General features: G+C 42.3%; 2 protein-coding genes across 3 annotated transcripts in view; one reads left to right on the plus strand and one right to left on the minus strand.

Annotated features, from left to right (window-relative positions):
- Positions 1 to 272: 272 nt before the first annotated feature.
- Positions 273 to 3,656, minus strand: ankrd49 (ankyrin repeat domain 49). Its single transcript, XM_060905216.1, has 3 exons — positions 3,476 to 3,656; positions 2,968 to 3,193; positions 273 to 1,642 (listed from the first exon to the last, which is right to left on the minus strand). The coding sequence occupies exons 2-3, from the start codon at positions 3,175 to 3,177 to the stop codon at positions 1,190 to 1,192; spliced, it is 663 nt and encodes a 220-aa protein (XP_060761199.1). The 5' UTR covers positions 3,178 to 3,193; positions 3,476 to 3,656; the 3' UTR covers positions 273 to 1,189.
- A 351-nt stretch (positions 3,657 to 4,007) lies between these two features.
- Positions 4,008 to 25,100, plus strand: part of mre11a (MRE11 homolog A, double strand break repair nuclease) — an 86,361-nt gene continuing 65,268 nt past the window's right edge. The window contains exons 1-9 of one of the 2 annotated variants that reach the window (XM_060905574.1): positions 4,008 to 4,058; positions 4,342 to 4,420; positions 4,569 to 4,701; positions 6,963 to 7,123; positions 7,224 to 7,311; positions 9,017 to 9,158; positions 12,702 to 12,816; positions 13,972 to 14,157; positions 16,309 to 16,480. In XM_060905574.1, coding sequence (XP_060761557.1) covers positions 4,398 to 4,420; positions 4,569 to 4,701; positions 6,963 to 7,123; positions 7,224 to 7,311; positions 9,017 to 9,158; positions 12,702 to 12,816; positions 13,972 to 14,157; positions 16,309 to 16,480 — 1,020 coding nt within the window. In that variant the 5' untranslated portion in view covers positions 4,008 to 4,058; positions 4,342 to 4,397. Of the gene's footprint in view, positions 4,059 to 4,339; positions 4,425 to 4,568; positions 4,702 to 6,962; positions 7,124 to 7,223; positions 7,312 to 9,016; positions 9,159 to 12,701; positions 12,817 to 13,971; positions 14,158 to 16,308; positions 16,481 to 25,100 lie in introns of those variants that run through there. The other variant, XM_060905575.1, reaches the window with a different exon arrangement.

The raw sequence follows: 25,100 nt of genomic DNA on the forward strand, positions 1-25,100 counted from the left end.
ACACACCAGTTTAATGAACATTTTGTGTCATTTCATATTCATGAGATTTGCGAGAAAGTATGGATTTCACTGGGTGGGTGGGGCATAATCTCCACCACCTGTCAATCACAGCAACACTAGCCAATCACTGGTATCTCTGAGCTCATGTATGTATGTGGAAGAGGGCAGAGAGCTCTTTCCTCTGATTGGGTCGTGCCGCCCTGTGATGAGCATTGAAACAAAAACAAGATAATACAAGGAACTAACAAATAAACTGCATTCACACACAATAATTCACTTCCTGTTTGTTATTTATTGATTGCCCAAATGACCATCATGACGCCAGACTTTATCAGTACTTTATTCGTGTTATTGTTGCTCAGGACATTATGTTTAGACGCTGATCCACACGAGGGGTTCCACAGGGTTCAGTACTCAGCCTGTTTGTTTTTGGGAATGAAAAGACGAGCCACGCCCTGCTGTCCTTTTCCCTGTGTAAATAAATCATCCATAAGGACACAAGACTGTCACAATACCAGCAATCTTTTATAGTTCCTCTTTATTTCAGTTTCTTAGTAAAAAATCAGGGATGCATGAATACCATTCTATCACACCGAACATTTTATTTCGCTCTGTTTATGTTTCCACAGTTTAAATCGTGGCACACGTGTGTTCCTGCCCTTCCACTCCCAGACTCGCTCTTTATAACCAGACCGCTGATTTGAATAAAAATGAAGTGCATCATCGAGCTCCATTACTTACAGATTTTTTTTCTTCAGCAAGTCGGAGTCTCTCGATGTCAAAACCACACTGGAACACGAGAGCTGTAATTTTTTCTCGTTGCTAGTGATGAACTCCTCATGCTGAGTTTTACATTTTATATTTATGATACTCACAGTGTGCAGTCGTAATCATGAAACACATCCAGCTCGCTGGCGTTTTTAGCTTAAATCATTAGATTAAACCACACAGTACCACCTGCTATTACATACTGGAGAATTCTGTCACGAGTAAATGAACATGATATCAGAATTATACTGATTCCTGTATCACTATCGATGCAGCCCTAGTTCTGTTATGTTTAATTAATAAAAGCGATTCTTCAGTCACAGCAGCATTTCTCTCCGTCTGAGTTTCTCTTTTTCCTTCCTGTCAGAGACCTCTTACTTCCTCCACGCTCCATTTTGTCCAAAAAGTGTCTACCTGGACCTCAGTAGATGTTATTGCACGGCTCTGTGATCTCGAACAGGCCGTAGTGTGCGCTTTTCCTGAGTGCGATGTCGTACGCCGTCTCCCCGGCGCTGTTCCTCAGTCCTGCCTGCAGGGTGCGCTGCGACAGCAGAAGCTCCAGGGTCTGCGGTGCTGCAGGGTTTCCCGCCGCAAGCTGTAGAGCTGTAAGCTGACCATTTGTCGTGGTGTTGACTTCTGACCCCCGGCGCAGGAGGCATGATGCGATGGCAGTGTGTCCCCAGTGGGAGGCGCTGTGCAGAGGCGTCCAGCCGTCCACTGTCCTGGCGTGTAAATCAGCACCCGAGTCCAAGAGGAACGACACAACGAGCACGTGGCCGCTGTACGACGCACGGTGGAGAGGCGTGTAACCATCATCGTCACGGCAATTAATGAGGGATGCATCAGACGCAGCCAGACGCTCCACTGTGGACAACTACAGACACGTTTCACACAAATATACAATAAAATAAACACAATTATTAAAAAGAGCAAACTAACAAGCTCTATTAAAAAGAAAACAATTAACAATTATTTTCTTTAACTGAATTTTACATTTTTAAATTAAATTATTTTAAAAACATTTTTTTCCATAATTAAAACAGTAATATAAAAACATCTCAGCAAAAATTGTATAGTTAAATTATATACAGGCAGAGTAAAAAAAACTGTTGAAAAATTAAAAATATAAAGACAGCTGAAAAACATTTTAACATGATTCAATAACTTAAATAGATATCTAAAAGATTAATCTCTCTCTCTGTCACAAGCATTAGCAAAATTATATTTAAAATAAGAAGTACATTTCACCAGTAACTAATGTGTGTGTACTTCTGAAATACACTCCGTCTGATCCGAACTGCAGTCATGTCTTTATATCAGACACGGACAGCACTCGGAGACGGGCATCCCATAATAATTACAGGAATAAACCAGTAAATCTGGAGCCAAGAGGAACCGAAATATTGTTGATTTGGAGACCTTCACATTGCACAGTGAGGCATTTTGTGTGTGTATGCACACACACACACACCTCAACTCAGCTCAGCTCAGCTCCTTGTCTGTGTTACACTCCCACCCTCTGAATAAAAATGCAAATTACAGACATCACTAAAGTCCATCTTTTCTTTTTGTGGGTACCATAAGTTTTGTTTCATTCACACACTGACCAGAAATGACTCTCAGTTTCTTTACAGTTACTTTCCAGAAAATGCATCACGATGTCGAGATGTCAGAATTACACAGCACTTTGTTCTGGGGAAAAAGAAGTAAATATATAAACGGCCTGTTTACTTTAGGGCTGGGCGATACGACAGAAATATCACAGCACGATACTGAACCAGTTTATTATTTGATGCACCGCAGCACAATTTTCATTTTCAGATTCACGACGTGAGTAATGTGTGTTTGTACTCATTTTTATTTGTTTCTTCCAGGGTGGATCCTGACTGGCACCAAGAGTTTCAGGGACAGATTCTGGATAAAGTGCTTAAGTAAGTCAAGAAAGTGAGGAAGGAAGGAAGGAATTACATAGGAAAATAAAAAGGAAGTAAGTAAAGAGGTAATTGAGGAAGGCATTAAGGAAGTAAGGATGAAATGAAGTAAAGAAGGAAGGAATGAGGCAAGAAAGGAAATGCAGGAGAGAGAGAGAGATATTTTCCACTGCTGTTCTTGAAGCTCTTCCCTTCTGAAAAGTTGATCTTTAAATATACTGAGATAACGAAGACTCAGATGATTATAAAGAAGATAAAGCTCATTTACTCGGTTCTTCTCAGCAGCCCAGAGCATCAGCTCCACCGGATTGTCTTTTCGTCTGAGTTCCTGTTGTTGGTACCACTCCTCACTGTGCTGGCCTTCATCCTCATCCTCACTATCTTCCTCCTCATCCCAGGCACTCTCCGTCCCCACAGGGATCATGTGGCCGTGGCTTTCTAACAGCTCCAGCTGGTTAAAGCCTTCTGGAAACTCCATGAGCTGTCTGAGGAGACTAAATAAATAAATAAATAAATAAATAAGCAAACAAGAAGAAGAGAGAAATCTGATTGTGGATGCATTCCCAAAATAAAATTAATAATAAAGTGCAGATGCATTCATACATTACAATACTGTATACATGCGTAATAAATACCACATCCTAATAATCTGGTCTAATAGCAGCAAAGTGCAATGAAAAAAATATTTCCCAGCATTTTCTCTTGTTTACCTCATTTATTTATTTCATGTTTGTTTATTTACCTATTGATTTATTTACACGCGCCACGGAACTTACCAGTGTTATAACAGAAAATTTCTATATGTCGGTTTTAATCAATAGCTTTTGAAATGAGATGTATTGTAGTATTTTAGGGGCGGAAAGTTAAATATGTCTATATATCTATAAATATATATTTATTGTAAAAATCTACATTTTAGGGACACGCTCAAGCACTTCCTGGAACTGGAAACTAATCCCGCCTTCTGCTCTCTGATTGGCTAATACCTTATCTGACCGTCCAATCAACGGGCGGCTCGCGAGTCTCAGCTTGACGTCAATGCAAGGTAAGAGTGAAAAAAAACTCTTTAACGTTTGTAAGGTACATTTAATCCCTCTTTTGTGATTAATGAGGAAAAATTTGACTTTTATAAAAAATAATTTTAATACCAGTCTACAGTAATATTCTATAGCACTACAGGGTCTTTTTTGGAGTGCTGGGAAATGTAGTTTATGTCACTGTCTCATAAGCGCGTCTGTGAAGAAACGGAACTACACTTCCCGTGACGTTCAACAATTCGCGCGAAACTGTTTTGAGAGCTTCCGGGTCAAAAAGCTTGAGCTGCGTGCGTTTCCGCTTCTGTGTGGCGGTAGATGTGAGGTAAATCAGCGCTGTTGTATTTGCAAGTTTTTTAAGTTTTAATTGGTTTATTAAACTTCCATATTTATCAAAGCAAAAGTTCGCTTCAGCATTGTGCTTAGGAACATTTCTGCCGGACTTTCTTGCGAGTTTTTTGTGATAGAACTGTTCAAGACATGAAACTAACAGATAAATAAACTCAACTCGTTCATGAAATAGTCTCTTGTCCATGACTGCAGTAAATCATATTTACATTAAAGCTGTAATTTCGCCTAACAGTTTGTTTCCGTTTCTCTGCTCTCAGGTGCACTTCCAGTTTAACTCCGTTCATTCATAAACAGCCCGGCTGACGTAGCCAGCATGACGTCATCAGGGAGCCCAGTGTAGGTGCAGTGGTGTTGGCTCCATGCCAGTCCAGTGATGTGTGAATTTGAGATGAATAATTAGTGTATACAGTAAAACACTTTCTCTGTGACCTGTAATCATCACCACGGCTCTGATCCTGTTTATTCCTCCCGATCTGCCCTTTAGAGATGATGAGGACACGTTTAAGATCCTTATTGCCACCGACATCCACCTGGGTTACCTGGAGAAGGACGCTGTCAGAGGCAATGACACGTTCGTGACGTTCGATGAGATCATGAAGCAAGCAAAACAGAACGATGTAAGGAACGCACACAGACCTGAGACGTGTACCTGAGCAGTGGACGCCAACCTGTATTTTCGATTAGTGGTGTTGTTTTCTAAAGCATTGAAATGAAAAGCAGATTCGGGATATCATTGTTTATTTTGTTCATGCAGTTAAATGCTGATAAACAACAGCAAAGAATTGCATGTCAGTGATCAGCTTTACTCGGGCTGCAGACTACATTTCCAGCTTTAGTGCATTTTTACATGTACGGGGGCGTAGCTAGGATTTTTCAAAGGGGGGGCACACACTGACTGGCAGCCTGAGTACATACCCCTAGGTTTGGAAATGAAAAAATACATTGACTCATGGATGCAAACGGCACGCCTTTTAGCGGATGCCGCCTTTTTTACGGCTGTCTCGGAGACTTGTGTGAATCGTGCAGATCCGATGAGGTTTTTTTTTTGGGTGGGGGGGGTTGCATTGGAGTGTCTGATTATAATTTCATCAAAGTAAATTCTGTATTAAAATTACTAAATAAGCAAATGCCGTTACAGTCCATGAAACATAGGAAGTATAAGTATGAGAAGAAAACAGTAAATCAGAAAGCTGCGCATGTAAAGCCAACTGGCTGCGCGCCATTATCTGCTGCTGGCTGCACTTCACTGCACGCGCAAGGATTTCCATCAGTTCAACGTAAGTTACGTAATTGGCCTTATGTGCGCAGCTTTCTGATTTACTGTTTTCTTCTCATACTATACTTCCTATGTTTCATGAACTGTAACGGCCTTTGCTTATTTAGTAATTTTAATACAGAATTTACTTTGATGAAATTATAATCAGACACTCCAACGCCCCCCCCACACACACACACACACACAAAACACTCATTGGATCTGCACAATTCACACAAGTCCCCCAGACAGCCATGAAAAAGGCGGCATCCGCCAAAAGGCGCGCTATTTGCATCCATGTTGAATACATTTGAGAAAATAACGCGGTCTTTGCATCATTCTTTCATCTCATGTTGCGAGCTGTTGAGATGTCGGACAATGATTAGGCCAAATCAGCTTTATCCGGCAGTGTATGGATAGCGGCTCGACATCTTACCCGAGTCAACCAATGCAGCTTGACCATGCTTTCTAGTGCGATCGTGTTGCGCTTGCGCAGAACTGGGTTTTTGCACCCAAACCACAAGAAGTCCATACAAGGTTATAGAAACCCTAATGAGGCTGAGGTGACAATCTAGTTTAAAAAAAATGTTAGAAAAATTACAGTGGGCGCTTTTCTAATATTCTTATGCGGCTATTGAAAAAACACATGGTCCGACAAACGGGGGGTCACGGGTACCCCAGGCCCCCCCAGCTACGTCCCTGATGTATAACGATGAAAGTGAATAAATGAACGCAGTTAAATAATAAATCAGTGGATCATATGAGACTTTTTAAGTATGTACCAGTTCTTAAAATGCTGATGTCTGTGTAGCTCGTAATGAGTGGAGTCGGGGTTGTAATGGGAATCTTTTTGCTCCATGTTCAATTCTGGCCTCAGTAGCGTCTGTAAATAAGCCTTGAACGTGAACACACCACATCTTCATGGAGCTTGCTTTGTGTACAGGAGAATCGTGATACTGGAACAGGTTTGAGTTTCTCAGTTCCAGTAAAGTGAAGTGAAACTGTAAAGCTACAGAATACAGAGACGTTCTGTACAACCGTGTGCTTCAGACTTTATGGAAATAGTTTGAGGAAGAACTACGTCTGGGTGTGATTGTCAGGGGTGCACATACTTTTGTCCATATAGTGTATCTGTATATTAGCCAGTTTATGCGCAGCAGTGTTATTGACACAACACGAGCGACTGTACTGTGTGATGATTTTGACGTAGAGGCAATGTGAGGTGCTGTAAACTGGACGCTCTGTGTGACGTGCTCTTTTCAGATGAACCTGATGTTCGAAAATCAATGCAGTATTTTTATTTACTGATCACGGTGTTGTTCTTATTCACTCCATGGAATCGTGCAACTGAATCCCTTCTTCCTGCTTCCTTTGAAATGTGCTTCAGAGCAGGTCTTTGAGCTTTATTACTGCTGCCTTGTGTGAACCGACGTGACCTTACCACAGAACTCCAGTCTGAACTCGTGTGGAAATGAATATTGTCGTTTTTAATAGCTAATGATTGTGCAGTCATGTTCCAGTAGCTCTGAATTATTAGGACAAAATGTCTTTCATTTCCTCAGGGTCATTGTTGAGTGCCTCTTCATTACACACACACATGCGTGCTGTGTTCCCTGTGTGCAGGTGGACTTGGTGTTGCTGGGTGGAGATCTCTTCCATGACAACAAGCCGTCGCGTAAATCTCTGCACTGCTGCATGGAGGTGATGAGGAAGTACTGCATGGGCGATAAACCGATCCTGTTCGAGATCATCAGCGATCAGGCCGTCAACTTCGGGAACAGCAAGTACGCCGTAATGTTAATAACGTTCTTCACCGTACAGCGAGTGTGTGTCTGAACGAGCTGAGAGACGTGAGGTGTGACTCGTACATGTTCGATTCCTCAGGTTCCCTTGGGTGAACTACCAGGACGAGAACCTGAACATCTCCATCCCTGTATTCAGCATTCACGGGAACCATGACGATCCGACCGGGGTGAGAGGGGTGAAAGAGTTTTATAAATGTTTATAACATGATGAATCAGTTGATTGTTTTCTCATAACAGCACGTGCCTCAGTTATGGAGAACATCTGCAGAGTCCACAGGTTGAAAATTCCAAAAGTCACATTTTATAGAATTTATTTGCATCTGAACTGCATTTAATGATTTGAAATTTGAGTGAATGTTTATTCATCAGCAGCATCTTTTTTCTGTCTCACTGTTCCTGCACTCGCTTGGTTTTCTAGTGAAAAAAGTACAATCACCAAAATTACAGTAATCACTGCACACTTTCAGGGGCGGCACGGTGGTGTAGTGGTTAGCGCTGTTGCCTCACAGCAAGAAGGTCCTGGGTTCGAGCCCCGGGGCCGGCGAGGGTCTTTCTGTGTGGAGTTTGCATGTTCTCCCCGTGTCCGCGTGGGTTTCCTCAGGGTGCTCCGGTTTCCCCCACAGTCCAAAGACATGCAGGTTAGGTTAACTGGTGACTCTAAATTGAGCGTAGGTGTGAATGTGAGTGTGAATGGTTGTCTGTGTCTATGTGTCAGCCCTGTGATGACCTGGCGACTTGTCCAGGGTGAACCCCGCCTTTCGCCCGTAGTCAGCTGGGATAGGATCCAGCTTGCCTGCGACCCTGTAGAACAGGATAAAGCGGCTACAGATAATAAGATGAGACTGCACACTTTCCACCCCACTGTATATAACACATCCATCCACCACATCTGACCTCATATCTACCCCCTCCATCTGCCCCAGGTCCTCCAGCATGGAACTTATCTTCTTTCCCTCTCCTGCTTTATTAAAGTCCAGTCTCCTCTGAGGGTAAAGTGGTTAATTCTGTACACACAGGACTCATCAGCGCTAATGTAAGCTGTAAAATGTAAATATGAGGTGTGAGAAGGGCAGCACGATGGGGCAGTGTTCATCACCATCACCTCACAGCAAGAAGGTTCTGGGTTCGATCCTCGCAGCCGACTGGCGCCTTTCTCTCTTTCTGTGTGGAGTGTGTGTGTTCTCTCCGTACCCAGTCGAAAGACATGGAGATTAGAGCGACTGACAGCTCTAAATCCCCCAGAGAGGGGTGTGTGTGTGAATGAGTGTGTGTGTGTGTGATGGCTATTCGTTTCTGTGTGAGACCTGTGATAGATTGGTGACCTGCCCAGGGTGAACCCCGCCCCTCACCTGGAGTCAACTCGGATTGGCAGTGGATAAGCAGCTTAGAAAATGGATGGATGTGTGACAAAAGTGACTGATTTTTCCAGACCATAGAAAAAAGCTGTAATTAGATTAGATCTCGATTGTTCTGTTTCGGCAAACTGACCACGAATAGAACATTTATCTAAAGACTGAAAATCAAACAGTTCATTATTACTTTTGCATGAGTCAGTCTGTAAATAAGAGCGCTCATATTTCTGATGTGTGATCGCCCACATCACCTGAAGAGAGGGAGGGAGTGTGTGTGTGTGTCGGTGAGGTTTCAGTTGGTATCATCTGGATGTTTAATCAACTGACCTTTATGTATCGATGTACAGAACTTTATAAAACCATACTGATTTATTGTGTACAGTTTTGGAGTGTGTAGTGGTGTGAAGATGTTAAATAAGGTTTAAGGTCTTATAAAATGTAATAATTACCATATTTAAAAAAAGAACACCAAGTATTATATGTATATGGATGTACAGTATATCGTGTGTGTGTTTCTCAGGTTGATGGTCTGTGTGCTCTGGATGTGTTGAGTTGTGCTGGTCTGGTGAATCATTTTGGACACAGCTGTTCGGTGGAGGAAGTGGAGATCAGCCCCATACTGCTGCAGAAAGGAAGCACCAAGATCGCTCTGTACGGCCTCGGTGAGCTTCAACCTTCATCACCCATGTTAATATCAAACTTTACAGCATCCACATACGTTAAAGGTTAAAGAATTGCATATTGTGTGGTTTTTTCGTCTCCTGTATTCATTCTGTGTTTGTCTGAATAATTATGAAGCCGATTGTATTTCTGAATAAACTGAGAAACGCTTCAGTTTATTGCCTCCGTCCTGAATCATCGTGAATAGATAAATAATTCTATATCTGGCAGCGGACTGACGCCGTGTTAGCACGTCTCTGAGAAATAAATAATTACCTGCTTTAAGTCACAATGCTGGAGGCAGAAAGTGAACTTTGGCAAAAGCCGTTATTGCCTCGCCCGGGACGGAGTCCACCAGGGGGCGAGGTATTGTTTTCGGTTGGGTTTCTTTGTAAATGATATTATGGGGAAACGGTTGGATCAGTCTTCATGAAGCTTTCAGGATAGATGGGCATTGGTCTCAAATAGAACCTCCAACATTTTGGGGGTCATCCGGCCAAAGTCAAGGTCAGGGTGACCAAAAAAGGAAAAAAAAAAAGCTCTGGGCTCAGATTGCAGAAGCACTGCCTCAGAAACACTCCACCCACAAACACGCTGATTGGATCACTACCTGCCTCATTTGCATACACTGCTGTCATTGGATGGCTTCTTGGTTCATTTACATACGCAAAGGACGGGGTTTTGGCCACGCCCACTTTTAAACCCCATTAATGAGAACTTCCCCGCTCTGTTGATTTATTACTATAGATATAAATTCTAAATAAATGGAGTAAAGAAATCGCTTTCAGACGCGTTTCTGCTTATTACAGAGGGAGAGTGCGTCCGCTGAGCTTCCACTGCCTGTGCTTTATATTATTCAACTCTTACAGTTTTCGAAACTGAAACCTCTGAACTGAGGCTGACATGCACACACGCTGTCGCAGGGGGCAACAGGATCAGAACCATGTTTATTGGCCAAGTATGTTGACACACAAGGTCAAAATCAAGGTCAAGGTCACCAAAAAGGTCAAAATCGTTTGTTCGCGATATCTTCCTTCATATTCATCATAAGTGCGACCCGGTGAGGTTTGTTTTGCCTGGCAACACTTGTTTTAAAACTGTTTTTGGTTTTGGCGAGCAAAAGATTTTTATAAAACTTAATTATTGGCAGCAAATGGACTTTGGTTATGTTTCGAAAGCGTATGGTGTAGAGGTGTAACAATACACTCCGGTCACAATTTGATTCAGTTCACGATAATGACTCCATGATTCAATTTGATTCATGATAATGACTCTGTTATTTGATTCAATTCACGATAATGACTCCATGATTTGATTTGATTCGATTCACAGAATGTTTTGACCAAAATTTGAATGAAGAAAAATGACTTTTATTTCTAAATCATTAATGGTGTAAAACCCATTCATGAGGCACATTTATATATAAATATAAAACATTTTCCCCATCCACAAATCAAGGGGGTGCGAACTTTTTCACTCCGCTCTTTCACTTAGAGTTTTATTCTTTGTGTTACACTCTCTGTTCTCTCACACACCACACACACTTCACACACTTGGACTGAGGGTTGTCACACACTGTTTAATAACACTTTCACTTTACACTCTCATGATATAATGCATGTTCTAAATTAGTTTTTCGCTGTTTGCTTACTAAATCATTTAAACAATTGTGTGTGTGTGTGGGGTTTGGGTTTTTTTAATGTAGAGATGAGTGGATTAAAAGAAGCTCTCATTGTGTTTTCACAGAGCTCTGTTACTGAATTACTTTTATATAAAACACACGAGCAGGTTTTATTTGTCTATTCCTCTTTTCTTTCTTTCTTTCTTTCTTTCTTTCTTTCTTTCTTTCTTTCTTTCTTTCTTTCTTTCTTTCTTTCTTTCTTTCTTTCTTTCTTTCTTTCTTTCTTTCTTTCTCTCTCTCTCTCTCTCTCCTCTCCTCCTGATTCAAGCTTTAATCGACACACCTTGTAATGTTTATAGCTCTTTATTGCTCGAGAATGTGTTTACTGGAAGGGGCGGATCAGAGATGCCTACCCCAAATTTTGAATTTCAGTATTCTTGAAAACATTTTTCAGTATTTTGGAACGACTTTCAGTAACATCAATTTATGCGCATTTCCATTATAAAGAGGTGTATATACCAATATGTTTAACATTTAAATTATTTAAAAAGTACTCTTTTGTGTGAATTGAATAAACAAAACGCGAGCAGCCATCTCAACTGAATTTCCACTCAAATTTCTAGAGCATACAATATATCACATTTTTATAAATACAATAGTGTTCCCTGTTTGCAGACATTACGGCTGACTACCAATCATTGGTATTGAATGTAACTCCTCAAAAGTATTATATTATATTGCCTGGCAAAATGTTCTACCTGTTAACGGATTCTAATAAAATAAAAAAAAATTTCTTATTTCATGCCAAAGAGAGTCCGACATTGTTATCTTAATGTCCCAATATATAAATACTTCAGCATAATGCTTCAGAAGAGACACTGAATAAAATGACATTTATAATTGTATTTAAAACAGTGGAATGATCAATTTTTTGCCACAATCCCAACAGCACTAATCATAAAATTCTGTTTTTGATCATACTACATGTACATTTGTACTTGCAACACTGAAAAGACTTTGAATTAAAGAAGTACAGCCAGTGTTTGATATTTCAGTGAATAAAAATCAGACATGTAAAAAGAAACTGAATAAGTTTAACTCACATTTCATGGCACTAATTGGCAAGTTCAACTCCAAGCACAGGTCAACCATCACCGCTTCAGCACGGGTCACGTTCCGTGTCTTTTCATCCACAGATTTCATAAAAAACTGCTGGATACCCCCAGATTTACTTTCCGCCTGACTCGCCATTTCAGCGTACTCCATATGGTTTTTTTGTAGTTGACATGCCGCCTGCAGTCATCGCGACCACCATGAGTGACGTTAATGTCAGTTCTACACAGTTTGCAGTGCGCGTATCCATTGCCCTTTTGACTGGGTGTAATGCACGGCCATTCTACCGTATATCGTGGGAGGAACACCTGAGACCCGTGCTTCACTTGTCCCGATACTGAGCGTTTCATTTTCACTATTGAGAAGCAGCACCATGCGTGTGTGATGCCGAGCAAAAATAGCGCGAACAAATGTGCGGTATCTGCGCATGTCTCTCACACACACACACACACACACACACAGCATGTGCGGTATCTGCGCATGTCACACACACAGCATGTGCAGAACCTTGTCATAAAAATAAATAGCCGTGAATCGCGCATGGATTGAAAAAGTCGCTTGGACATTTAAAAACAACTCACTGGAATTTTTTAAGACTTTATAATAATTCCGTACAGAATAACACTGTTTGCCGTAACATCGTATTTACGTAACTTTTCCGTACAAAATACGGCCAATCCGTACTAGTAGGCATCTCTGGGCGGAGCCACTGAGGTCCATTCTACTTTGGGGTGGGGCTAATTTTGGGTGGGGATAGAAAAATGAGAGAAGCCCAAGATGATGAAACTCACAGTGAAATGTCCCTGTCCAGGCTCGATCCCGGATGAGAGGCTGTACCGGATGTTTGTTAATAATCAGGTGACTATGCTCCGCCCCCGTGAGGACGAGAACACCTGGTTCAATCTGTTTGTCATCCATCAAAACAGGTACGACTTGGACATCGTCAACACGTCCTTCCTTTATCTCACTTCCCTGCAGTTTAATACAGTCAGAGGGTCATGCTCTTATCGGAAAATAATCCATGATGGGGTGGCGTGATCTGAACTGATATGAGGCTTTTAATTTTACTGAGAAACCATGAAGAAGCGTAAACTCCTCTGGCCTGAAGATGACGGAGAACTAAGTGTTAACTCTGACACTGGAGACTCCTTACTCTTCACAGCTTCTTACAAATATAACCAGTCTCTGTGTACCAGCTATTACTATAGAAAACATCACACATTAATATAAAGGAGTGTATTAATTATTCATAAATCTGCACTACAGTCAGAGGGGCTGTTATAGAGAATTAATCAACACCTTTATCTCTGACCAATCAGAGTCCAGCAGTGTGGTGTGTAATGTTAATTAGAAATTAATTTTCATTGAAAGACAGGAATGTAGCCAAAAAAGCTGACAATGTTTGCGACATACGTAAACAGAGTAGCAGCAGAGCTTTAATTAGTTGTGCATGTATTACATGTTTATTAATGGTTTATTACTGAATTATAAAGTTCCTGTTTTTCCTGAAACAGGCCCTGATTGATTTTTTTATTATAAACAAAACTGCAATAGAATATTTAAAAGGATTAAATGTCTCACACACACACAGGTGTGTCAGTTCTTTTATATAATGTGTTTATTTGAATGCATCCACAGCTGATGAATGCAGTCAGGGACATGAGTGTGATGGTAAATTTGGGCTTTCAGTGGTTTCTTTGAACGGATCTTTTTCTGTCAGAATGATTATAACACACGTCTTTAATAGACAAAAAAAAAACAAGAATTTGGTGTACAAGTTTTAATTTATTTTGGTTTTTCTAAAACCAACACAGGGTCAAAATTATACATACAGCCACCTCATATTTGGTGAGATGTCCCTGAGCGAGTTTCTCCTTCACCAGATGCTTCTGGCAAAAAATGAAGATGCAATGTTTAAAACATAACAATAAGCTGATGTTAGTGTGTGTTCATGTTGTTGTTGTTGTTATTATTATTACTGTGTAGTAACAGTCTTCCACATGATATGATACAATTTTGATTCTTAAATCACTGAGTCAATATTTGATGATGTTGGTGTGTGTGTGTGTGCGTGCGTGCAGGAGTAAACATGGTGCCACTAACTACATCCCTGAACAGTTTCTGGATGATTTCCTGGACCTGGTTGTTTGGGGCCACGAGCACGAGTGTAAGATCACTCCAACCCGAAACGAGCAGCAGCTTTTCTACATCACGCAGCCAGGCAGCTCCGTCGTCACCTCACTGTCTCCTGGAGAAGCTGTCAAAAAGTACACACACACACACACACACATACACACACACACACACACACACACATAACATTAAACCCACTGACGGATGAAGTGAATGACGTTGATTATCTCGTTACAGTGGCGCCTGTCGAGGGGTGGGTGGGGTTTATTAGGCAGCAAGAGAACAGTCAGTTCTTGAAGTTGATGAGCTGGAAGCAGGAAAAATGGGCGAGTGTAAGGATCTGAGCGACTTTGGAAAAGTTAATGCTGGCTAAAACAGAAAGGTGTGAGCATTAACTTTTTCAGCAGTTTGTGCTACAGTAGCTCTTTTGTGGGATTGAACCATATGGGCTCGCCTTTGTGCCCCATGCGAACCAATGAGCCTTCGACACCAATGACCCTGTGTGCCAAGATATGCCATTTTGGAGATGCTCAGACCTGATGTGTAAATAATTTAAAAAGTTTGTGATTAGATTTGTCCGTAACTCAGGTACTTTTAAAATAATCCTTGTGTACTTTATCCCTGTTGGTGAATTAAGGGTAAGCGACCCCAGAGCCTGAACAGAGCTTATCACGAGTCAATCGAAGGTTAATGAATCATACCGTATCATGGGAAAGCCTGAAGTTTACGACTTTTATTTTTTTGAAATAAATATCATCTGGACATCTTTATCCTCTGGAAAGGTCCCCATGTCCTTCTGTCATTCAAAATATGGTGATAACATTTCAGTATTTGTGTGTGTGTGTGTGTGTGTGTGTGTGTGTATGCAGTAATTCACCCAGTTGAGAATGTCTCTTTGTTTGGAGTGTGTGTGTGTGTGTATCAGGGTCTGGGGACATCAGTCACTCTTCATTTCCTGCGAGCGTGTAGTGTGTTCAGTGTCAGACTGTAACTTGTATAACAGCAGAGTGTGGAGTGTTATTTCACGCCACAATGAATTGCGAACATTTACTAATGAACGACATGGCATATGTTTTAAAGTTCAAATTAAATGATGTGCAATTTCCAAAAACAAGTTATTTCCTTGATTATGAAGAACTCGTCTCTCCCTGACACTGGAGACTCCTTCCATAAACGATAAACATAACCATCTCATCTCATTATCTGTAGCCGCTTTATCCTGTTCTACAGGGTCGCAGGCGAGCTGGATCCTATCCCAGCTGACTACGGGCGAAAGGCGGGGTTCACCCTGGACAAGTCGCCAGGTCATCACAGGGCTGACACATAGACACAGACAACCATTCACACTCACATTCACACCTACGCTCAATTTAGAGTCACCAGTTAACCTAACCTGCATGTCTTTGGACTGTGGGGGAAACCGGAGCACCCGGAGGAAACCCACGCGGACACGGGGAGAACATGCAAACTCCGCACAGAAAGGCCCTCGCCGGCCCCGGGGCTCGAACCCAGGACCTTCTTGCTGTGAGGCGACAGCGCTAACCACTACACCACCGTGCCGCCCTCATAACCATCTCCTGACCACAAAACATCACTACATCAATGATTATACCTTTTACTTTTACATCTGTTTTTTATTATTGGTGTTGGATCGTGTGGAGCGTCTGCCGTACACGTCCCTGTGAACCTGCTGTTACCATGGAAACGATAGCGCATTAGAATGAGTGTATTTATATGAGCCCATTATTTGCTTTCATCTGCACTTTCGTATGTTTTCATGGAACTGCAGGTTTGATACGATGCCACGGTGTGATTATTCAGAGCTGAAAAAAAATTGTTGTGTGTGTAAATGTAATTCAGCAGCAGAGTCACACTGAGCTTCAGTTTATTGAACACCGTAATACAGACGACACACTGTGACATGAATGCTGCCTGTAATAGAAGCACGACTCCTGTCTGGCACTAATTGTGTGTGTGTAAAGGTGTGTAGGCACATGATGAAGGGAGGATATGCATTTTATTTAATTTTATGAAAATATATTTATTTTTAGATGGAAATGAAAGTCACATGAATTTTGAGTCACTTTCATTCAGGCTTTCTGAAGTTTCATGAACCAGTTACTCTGACAGAACAAGCTCAGGCACGAGCGACAAAAATAAAAAAAAAAAGAAAGAGGGAAAAAATCAGATCCTGGAAAATGGTATTGTTGTCAGAATTAATGACTTGGGAAATGCATTTTCTGATAGAATTTGACAGAATGAGGTGTGTGTGTGTGTGTGTGTAGGCACATTGGCTTGCTCCGGGTGAAAGGTCGGAAGATGAACCTGCAGAAGATTCCTCTGCACACAGTGAGACAGTTTTTTATTCAGGACGTGATTCTTTCCGACCACCCGAATCTCTTCAGCCCTGAGACTCCCAACGTCACACACAAAGCGCAGGCTTTCTGCCAGCAGAAGGTAAAACACACACACACACCCCTTGTTACTTTCCTGCTTCAGTTTTCCAGGTCTACTGATCCGGTTCGACTCCGGGACGCAGTGAAACTCCCTCGGACACGTGTTTAATACGTTTCTGCATGGTTATATTAATAGGAAAGAATTTGTACACTGATGTGAAAATGGTTAATCAGTCACGGCACAAAGTTTTCCCCACGCTGTGTCATTAGCGTCGTCTGAGGGAGTTTTTGTTCGTCACCGTCGCCTCAGCCTTGCTCATTAGTGATGAACAAATTTATTAGGGATTAAAATAGTTCACACTGAAACGGCTGTAGAACACGAACACTCAACATTCACATGATCCAGAATCCACAGCAGATCCGGAGTGTAGTGACGGCCGCAGTCCAGCACGCCTGAGCTCACCGTATACTGATACTGACTGAACCCAACGGACAGAAGACCTTTTTATTCCATTTGGTATTTTATCATTTAAGGCACAGTCTACTCTCACAGTCTGTAATATTTATTCATCTTTCCATATTATTAACGTTGCCATAAAATACTTTGACAGTTCCGCTGAAATGATTAAAATAACAGGTGACTGTAGGGTGAAATTTCACTTTATATCATAAATCCTCCTGTACTTTAGTTTTGCAGTGAGTTCCAGCAGGCTCCGTCTCCGACGGTCCCCTCACGCTCCCTGTGGTGAGAGTGCAGCTCTCAGGCGAGCAGATTACAATCAGAAACTGCAGAAGCGTTTATATCCCCAGTAGCTAACCCTGTTCCTTAATAAAGCAGCTGGTAATCAGTCACATGCTATTATTACTCAAAGGAATGGATTCATTTAAAAAGAAACCCTTCTTTATAATCCTTCTTTATAATTAAGATGAAGAAACAGAAATCTGGAGTGTGCATACTGTAGGTATTTCTGTTAGTTATTTTTCTACAAATATCCTATTTTAATTTTAGAGCCGAGATTATTGGTGTGAGCTGATTGTTAAATAAGTAAAAAAAAAAAAGTATGTATATATATATATATATATATATATATATATATATATATATATATATATATATTTTATATATATATATATATATATATATATATATATATATATATATACACACACACACACTTCAATTATGGCTTTTCAGGGTCTCACAAAAATGCGAATGTGGCCCAGGCAAAGTTCAAGTTTGACACCCCTGATCTAAACATGTGACCTTTTTGCTATTTTGGAATCAAAACAGGGAACCAGTATGAACCGAAATTGATAAGCAGAATCAGGATAAAATTCAAGCAATACCCAACCCAATGAGTGTGATTATAAAAGTGTGCAGTAACAGGTCAAGTTTGAGGGACACTGAAGCGTGAGGGATACTGAAGCGTGAGGGATACTGAAGTGTGAGCAGTACTGAAGAGTAGGGAATACTGAAGCATGAGGAATACTGAAGCATAGGGAATACTGAAGTGTGAGCAGTACTGAAGAGCAGGGAATACTGAAGCGTGAGGAATACTGAAACGTGGGGAATACTGAAGTGTCAGCAGTACTGAAGCATGAGGAATACTGAAGTGTGAGGAATACTGAAGCATGGGGAATACTGAAGCGTGAGGGATACTGAAGCATAGGGGAATACTGAAGAGTGTTGAATACTGAAGAGTGCTGAATACTGAAGCGTGGGGAATACTGAAGCATCGGGGAAACTGAAGCATAGGGGAATACTGAAGCGTAGGGAATACTGAAGTGTGAGTAGTACTGAAGAGTAGGGAATACTGAAGCGTGAGGAATACTGAAGCGTGAGGAATACTGAAGTGTCAGCAGTACTGAAGTATGAGGAATACTGAAGCATGGGGAATACTGAAGCGTGAGGGATACTGAAGCATAGGGGAATACTGAAGTGTGTTGAATACTGAAGCGTGGGGAATACTGAAGCATCGGGATAATGAAGCATAGGGGAATACTGAAGCGTGGGGAATACTGAAGCGTGGGGAATACTGAAGCGTGGGGAATACTGAAGCATAGGGAATACTGAAGCATGAGGGATACTGAAGCGTGGGGAATACTGAAGCGTGAGGGATACTGAAGCGTGAGGGATACTGAAGCGTGGGGAATACTGAAGCGTGAGGGATACTGAAGCGTGAGGAATACTGAAGCATAGGGGAATACTGAAGCATGAGGAATACTGAAGCACAGGGGATACTGAAGCGTATGGGATACTGAAGCAGTGGGGAATACTGAAGCGTGAGGGATACTGAAGCGTGACGGATACTGAAGCATAGAGGAACCAGAAGCATAGGGGGATACTGAAGCGTGAGGGATACTGAAGCGTGAGGGATACTGATGCATAGGGGAAACTGAAGCGTGAGGAATACTGAAGCATAGGGGAAACTGATGCGTGAGGAATACTGAAGCATAGGGGAATACTGAAGCATGATGGATACTGAAGCGTGGGGAATACTGAAGCGTGGGGAATACTGAAGCATAGGGGGATACTGAAGCGTGAGGGATACTGAAGCGTGAGGGATACTGAAGTGTGAGGGATACTGAAGCATAGGGGAAACTGATGCGTGGGGAATACTGAAGCGTAGGGAATACTGAAGCATGAGGGATCCTGAAGCGTGAAGAATACTGAAGCATAGGGGACTACTGAAGCATAGGGGACTACTGAAGCATAGGGGACTACTGAAGCATAGGGGAATACTGAAGCATGAGGGATACTGAAGCGTGAGGGATACTGAAGCGTGAGGAATACTGAAGCATAGGGGAATACTGAAGCATGAGGAATACTGAAGCACAGGGGATACTGAAGCGTGAGGGATACTGAAGCAGTGGGGAATACTGAAGCGTGAGGGATACTGAAGCGTGACGGATACTGAAGCATAGAGGAACCAGAAGCATAGGGGGATACTGAAGCGTGAGGGATACTGAAGCGTGAGGGATACTGATGCATAGGGGAAACTGAAGCGTGAGGAATACTGAAGCATAGGGGAAACTGATGCGTGAGGAATACTGAAGCATAGGGGAATACTGAAGCATGATGGATACTGAAGCGTGGGGAATACTGAAGCATGGGGAATACTGAAGTGTGAGGGATACTGAAGCATTGGGGAATACTGAAGCATGATGGATACTGAAGCGTGGGGAATACTGAAGCATAGGGGAATACTGAAGCATAGGGGAAACTGATGCGTGGGGAATACTGAAGCGTAGGGAATACTGAAGCATGAGGGATCCTGAAGCGTGAAGAATACTGAAGCATAGGGGACTACTGAAGCATAGGGGACTACTGAAGCATAGGGGAATACTGAAGCGTGAGGGATACTGAAGCGTGAGGGATACTGAAGCGTGAGGGATACTGAAGCATAGGGGAACCAGAAGCGTGGGGAATACTGAAGCATAGGGGATACTGAAGCGTGAGGGATACTGAAGCATAGGGGAACCAGAAGCATAGGGGAAACTGAAGCGTAGGGAATACTGAAGCATAGGGGAAACTGAAGCGTGAGGGATACTGAAGCATAGGGGAAACTGAAGCGTGAGGAATACTGAAGCATAGGGGAATACTGAAGCATAGGGGATACTGAAGCGTGAGGGATACTGAAGCATAGGGGAATACTGAAGCATAGGGAATACTGAAGCGTGAGGGATACTGAAGCATAGGGGATACTGAAGCGTGAGGGATACTGAAGCGTGAGGGATACTGATGCATAGGGGAAACTGAATTGTGAGGAATACTGAAGCATAGGGGAAACTGATGCGTGGGGAATACTGAAGCGTAGGGAATACTGAAGCATGAGGGATCCTGAAGCGTGAAGGATACTGAAGCATAGGGGAATACTGAAGCATAGGGGAATATTGAAGCATTAGGGATACTGAAGCATAGGGGAACCAGAAGCTTTGGGAATACTGAAGCACAGGGGATACTGAAGCGTGAGGGATACTGAAGCATAGGGGAACCAGAAGCATAGGGGATACTGATGCATAGGGGAAACTGAAGCGTGAGGAATACTGAAGCATAGGGGAAACTGATGCGTGAGGTATACTGAAGCATAGGGGACTACTGAAGCGTAGGGAATACTGAAGCGTGAGGGATACTGAAGCGTGAGGGATACTGAAGCGTGAGGGATACTGAAGCGTGAGGGATACTGAAGCGTGAGGGATACTGAAGCGTGAAGGATACTGAAGCGTGAGGGATACTGAAGCGTGAGGGATACTGAAGCGTGAGGGATACTGAAGCATAGGGGAATACTGAAGCATAGGGGAATATTGAAGCATGAGGGATACTGAAGCATAGGGGAAACTGAAGCGTGAGGGATACTAAAGCATGAGAAATACTAAAGCGTGGGGAATACTGAAGCATAGGGGAAACTGGAGCGTGAGTGATACTGAAGCGTGGGAATACTGAAGCATAGGGGAAACTGAAGCATGAGGGATACTAAAGCGTGGGGAATACTGAAGCATGAGGGATACTGAAGCATGGGGGATACTGAAGCATGGGGAATACCGAAGCGTGAGGAATACTGAAGCATAGGGGAACCTGAAGCGTGAGGGATACTGAAGCATAGGGGAAACTGAAGCGTGGGGAATACTGAAGCATAGGGGATACTGAAGCATAGGGGATACTGAAGCATAGGGGATACTGAAGCGTGAGAGATACTGAAGCATAGGGGAATACTGAAGCGTAGGGAATACTGAAGCATGAGGGATACTGAAGCCTAGGGGGATACTGAAGCGTGAGGGATACTGAAGCGTGAGGGATATTGATGCATAGGGGAAACTGAAGCGTGAGGAATACTGAAGCATAGGGGAAACTGATGCGTGGGGAATACTGAAGCGTAGGGAATACTAAAGCATGAGGGATCCTGAAGCATGAAGGATACTGAAGCATAGGGGAATATTGAAGCATGAGGGATACTGAAGCATGAGGGATACTGAAGCATAGGGGAACCAGAAGCTTTGGGAATACTGAAGCATAGGGGATACTGAAGCGTGAGGAATACTGAAGCATAGGGGAACCAGAAGCATAGGGGATACTGATGCATAGGGGAAACTGAAGCGCGAGGAATACTGAAGCATAGGGGATACTGAAGCGTGAGGGATACTGAAGCGTGAGGGATACTGAAGCGTGAGGGATACTGAAGCATAGGGGAATACTGAAGCATAGGGGAATACTGAAGCATGAGGGATACTGAAGCATAGGGGAAACTGAAGCGTGAGGGATACTAAAGCATGAGAAATACTAAAGCGTGGGGAATACTGAAGCATAGGGGAAACTGGAGCGTGAGTGATACTGAAGCGTGGGAATACTGAAGCATGAGGGATACTGAAGCATGGGGAATACTGAAGCGTGAGGAATACTGAAGCATGAGGAATACTGAAGTGTCAGTAGTACTGAAGAGTAAGGAATACTGAAGCTTGGGGAATCCTGAAGCATGGGGAGCACTGAAGTGTCAGAACACTTAAATGTCAGTTATACTGTCAGAGCCACGTTGCAGCGGTTATTTTCTCAGTGTGCATTTGATGCTCCTCCCTCGCTGATCTTGTTATAAACGTGTCATGTGAAAGTGTTTATGTTCCGAGAGCAGTTTGTGTGTGCTCCTGGTGTTCTGGTTGATAGGTTCATCATAAAATCGCAACTCCCTCACACTCTGGCCCCTTTAAACATCTTGTCTGGGTTCCAGGTTCATTACACTCGAGTGTGTGGTGAATTATGCAGAAACACAGCTGGGGTTTATGAAAGGTTTAAACCCAGCTGTGAATTATCATGTGGTTTTACTCCTTTCTGACCTGCTGAATAAAAATCAGACCTCACGTGTTTAATTATTGATTGTGAAACCCTGTTCAGGATGTCAGTGGTCAGTTTATCCTGCAGCTCGGTGCCAGTGCTGCTTCATAATGTCATGCTAATAATGAGGAGTAAACATTCTGAAGCGGTTCAGACTTCATCAGGTGGAGAACCGAACAATAACAACAACAGTAACATGGTCGTGATTTTTTTACACAGTCACGATGTCTGAATTGAGCCACAGAATATTAAAGCCTTCAGACGACCTCGAGGGAGAAAAAGGTCTGAATAAAATCTAAAATGGATTTTATTATATCAGCATTCCCTTGATTTTAAAAGACATATGAGAAAAGTTTTATACAAAAATGAGTGCTATTTCAGTTTTTGAGCAAACACAAGGTCATGATAATGAGGTCAGACTCAGGGTTCATGTGTGAATACTGATGGAATCTGGCCTTTTTGGAAGAGTGGCAAGAAGAAAGCCATTGTTGAAAGACAGGCATAAGAAGCCATGTAGGGGACACAGCAAACATGTGGAAGAAGGTGCTTTGGTCAGATGAGACCAAAGTTGAACTTTTTGGCCTAAATGCAAAGCGCTATGTGTGGCGGGAAACTAACACTGCTCATCACCCTGCACACACCATCCCCACTGTGAAACATGGTGGTGGCAGCATCATGCTATGGGGATGCTTTTCTTCAGCAGGGACAGGGAAGCTGGTCAGAGTTGATGGGAAGATGGATGGAGCTAAATACAGGGCAATCCTGGAAGAAAACCTGTTGGAGGCTTCAAAAGACTTGAGACTGGGAAGGAGATTCACCTTCCAGCAAGACGATGACCCTAAACATACAGCCAGAGCTACAATGGAATGGTTTAGATCAAAGAATATTCATGTGTTAGAATGGCCCAGTCAAAGTCCAGACCTAAATCCCATTGAGCATCTGTGGCAAGACTTGAAAATTGCTGTTCACAGACGCTCTCCATCCAATCTGGCTGAGCTTGAGCTATTTTGCAAAGAAGAATGGGCAAAAATTTCAGTGTCTAGATGTGCAAAGCTGGTAGAGACATACCACAAAAGACTCGCAGCTGTAATTGCAGCAAAAGGTGGCTCTACAAAGTATTGACGCAGGGGGGCTGAATACTAATGCACATCACATTTATCGGATTTTTATTTGTTTAAAATTTTGAAGCCCATTTATCATTTTCGTGACCAATTTAATAGGAATGTGTTGTTGAGTCTAAGATCCCTGTTCTTGGCTGCAGGAGTGGAACCCAATGTGTTCTTTCTGCTGTTGCATGCTGAGATGTTTTTCTGCTCCCCACGGTTGTAAAGAGTGATTATATGAGTTACTGTATCCTTCCTGTCCATTTCCCTCTGACCCTCTCTTATCAACACGGCGTTTGTTTCCACCCACAGAACTGTCGCTCACTCACTCGATGATGTTTTTTGTTTTCCACACCATTCTGTGTAAACTCACAGACTGTTGTGTGTGAAAACCCCAGGAGGAGATCAGCAGCTTCTGAAATACTCGAACCTCATACTCATCTGGCTCAAACCAACACCCATACCACAGTGAGAGAAAGAAAGTCACACTTCACTGTGAGATCACGATGTTTCCCGTTCTGATGTTTGAACATTGTGAACATTAACTGAAGCTCTTGATTTGTATCTGCGTGATTTGACGCATCGTGCTGCTGGCGAGGGATCGGCTGATTACAGAACTGCAGTGGGATGGAGAGGTGTTCCTAATAAAGTGGCCAGGGAGTGTTTAATCACATTTGTTGCGTATTTCCTGTGAGAAAATTACACTAAACCTAATATAAGATTATTTAAACTATTTGTAGGCAGTGTTACTAATTGTATGCTTCTTGTTTTATTGGCAGATGGTTTTGATTTGTAAGGATTTATTTTTAGAAGGAAGTGACGGGAGATTGTAGTTATGATGGTGTAAAGAAACACAAATCCAATCAGTCGTCTGGAATGATTCTTCAGATCCAAAACTTATAAGCGTTGTTTCATCTTATCCTCTCCAGCTTCTCATGATCATTAAATATGCGTCGAGACTTACAAAGAAAAATAAATCTCAGAAGGATGTAGCTGAGATCTGTGGTGAGTTTATGTGGCTCGTACATTTAGCTCGCTTTGCTAACATGCTAATCCGTTAGACGGATCATATCTACGGAGAGGAGCAAACAATGTGTGACTTGTTATTCTGAACATAGGGTAAGACATTAGGGTAAGACACATTTCTAATATGAGACTTTTGTTTGCTTAGAAAACCTTAAACTCATTTTAAAGGTTGTGCTTCTCTCATATTTTCAGCATGAGATTAAAAGCTAATATTATTATAACCTTTTTCTAATTTATGGCTTTACCAAGGGTGCCAGTACTTCTGCATCTGACTGTCTGATGATAATGGTCTGAAATGCATTATTCACTCTCTCGGATAATCAGATATTTCTTGATGAGAACAACGATGTGTAGTGACATGAAGCCAGCCGTTTGAGGTCGATCCAATTTGGTCCTGAACTTAGCGAGAGCTATCGGCGTTCAATCCTAATTAAATTTTACATTTTCAGCCTCGCCCTGATCACTCAGGCTCACAGCGACACGATGGAGCCAGGAGGTTAACAGTCATCACCCCGTGCTCTTCTCACTCCTTGTTTCCATGGTTACCGAGGTCATGTGGCTTTAACGAGGGATTCTGATCGGTGAGGGATTTAATGACAAATATGAAGATAAATATTGTAATGATGTCCTTCCTTCGAAACACAAAAAACCCTCAAGAGTGCAGACTCTGAAACTTCTACACTTAAAAAAGTAAAGTTTAATCTGTTCAACCTTTTAAAGCTGAAATG

The sequence above is a fragment of the Neoarius graeffei genome, chromosome 23 (genome assembly GCF_027579695.1).
Source record: "Neoarius graeffei isolate fNeoGra1 chromosome 23, fNeoGra1.pri, whole genome shotgun sequence".
NCBI classification, from domain to species: Eukaryota; Metazoa; Chordata; class Actinopteri; order Siluriformes; family Ariidae; genus Neoarius; species Neoarius graeffei.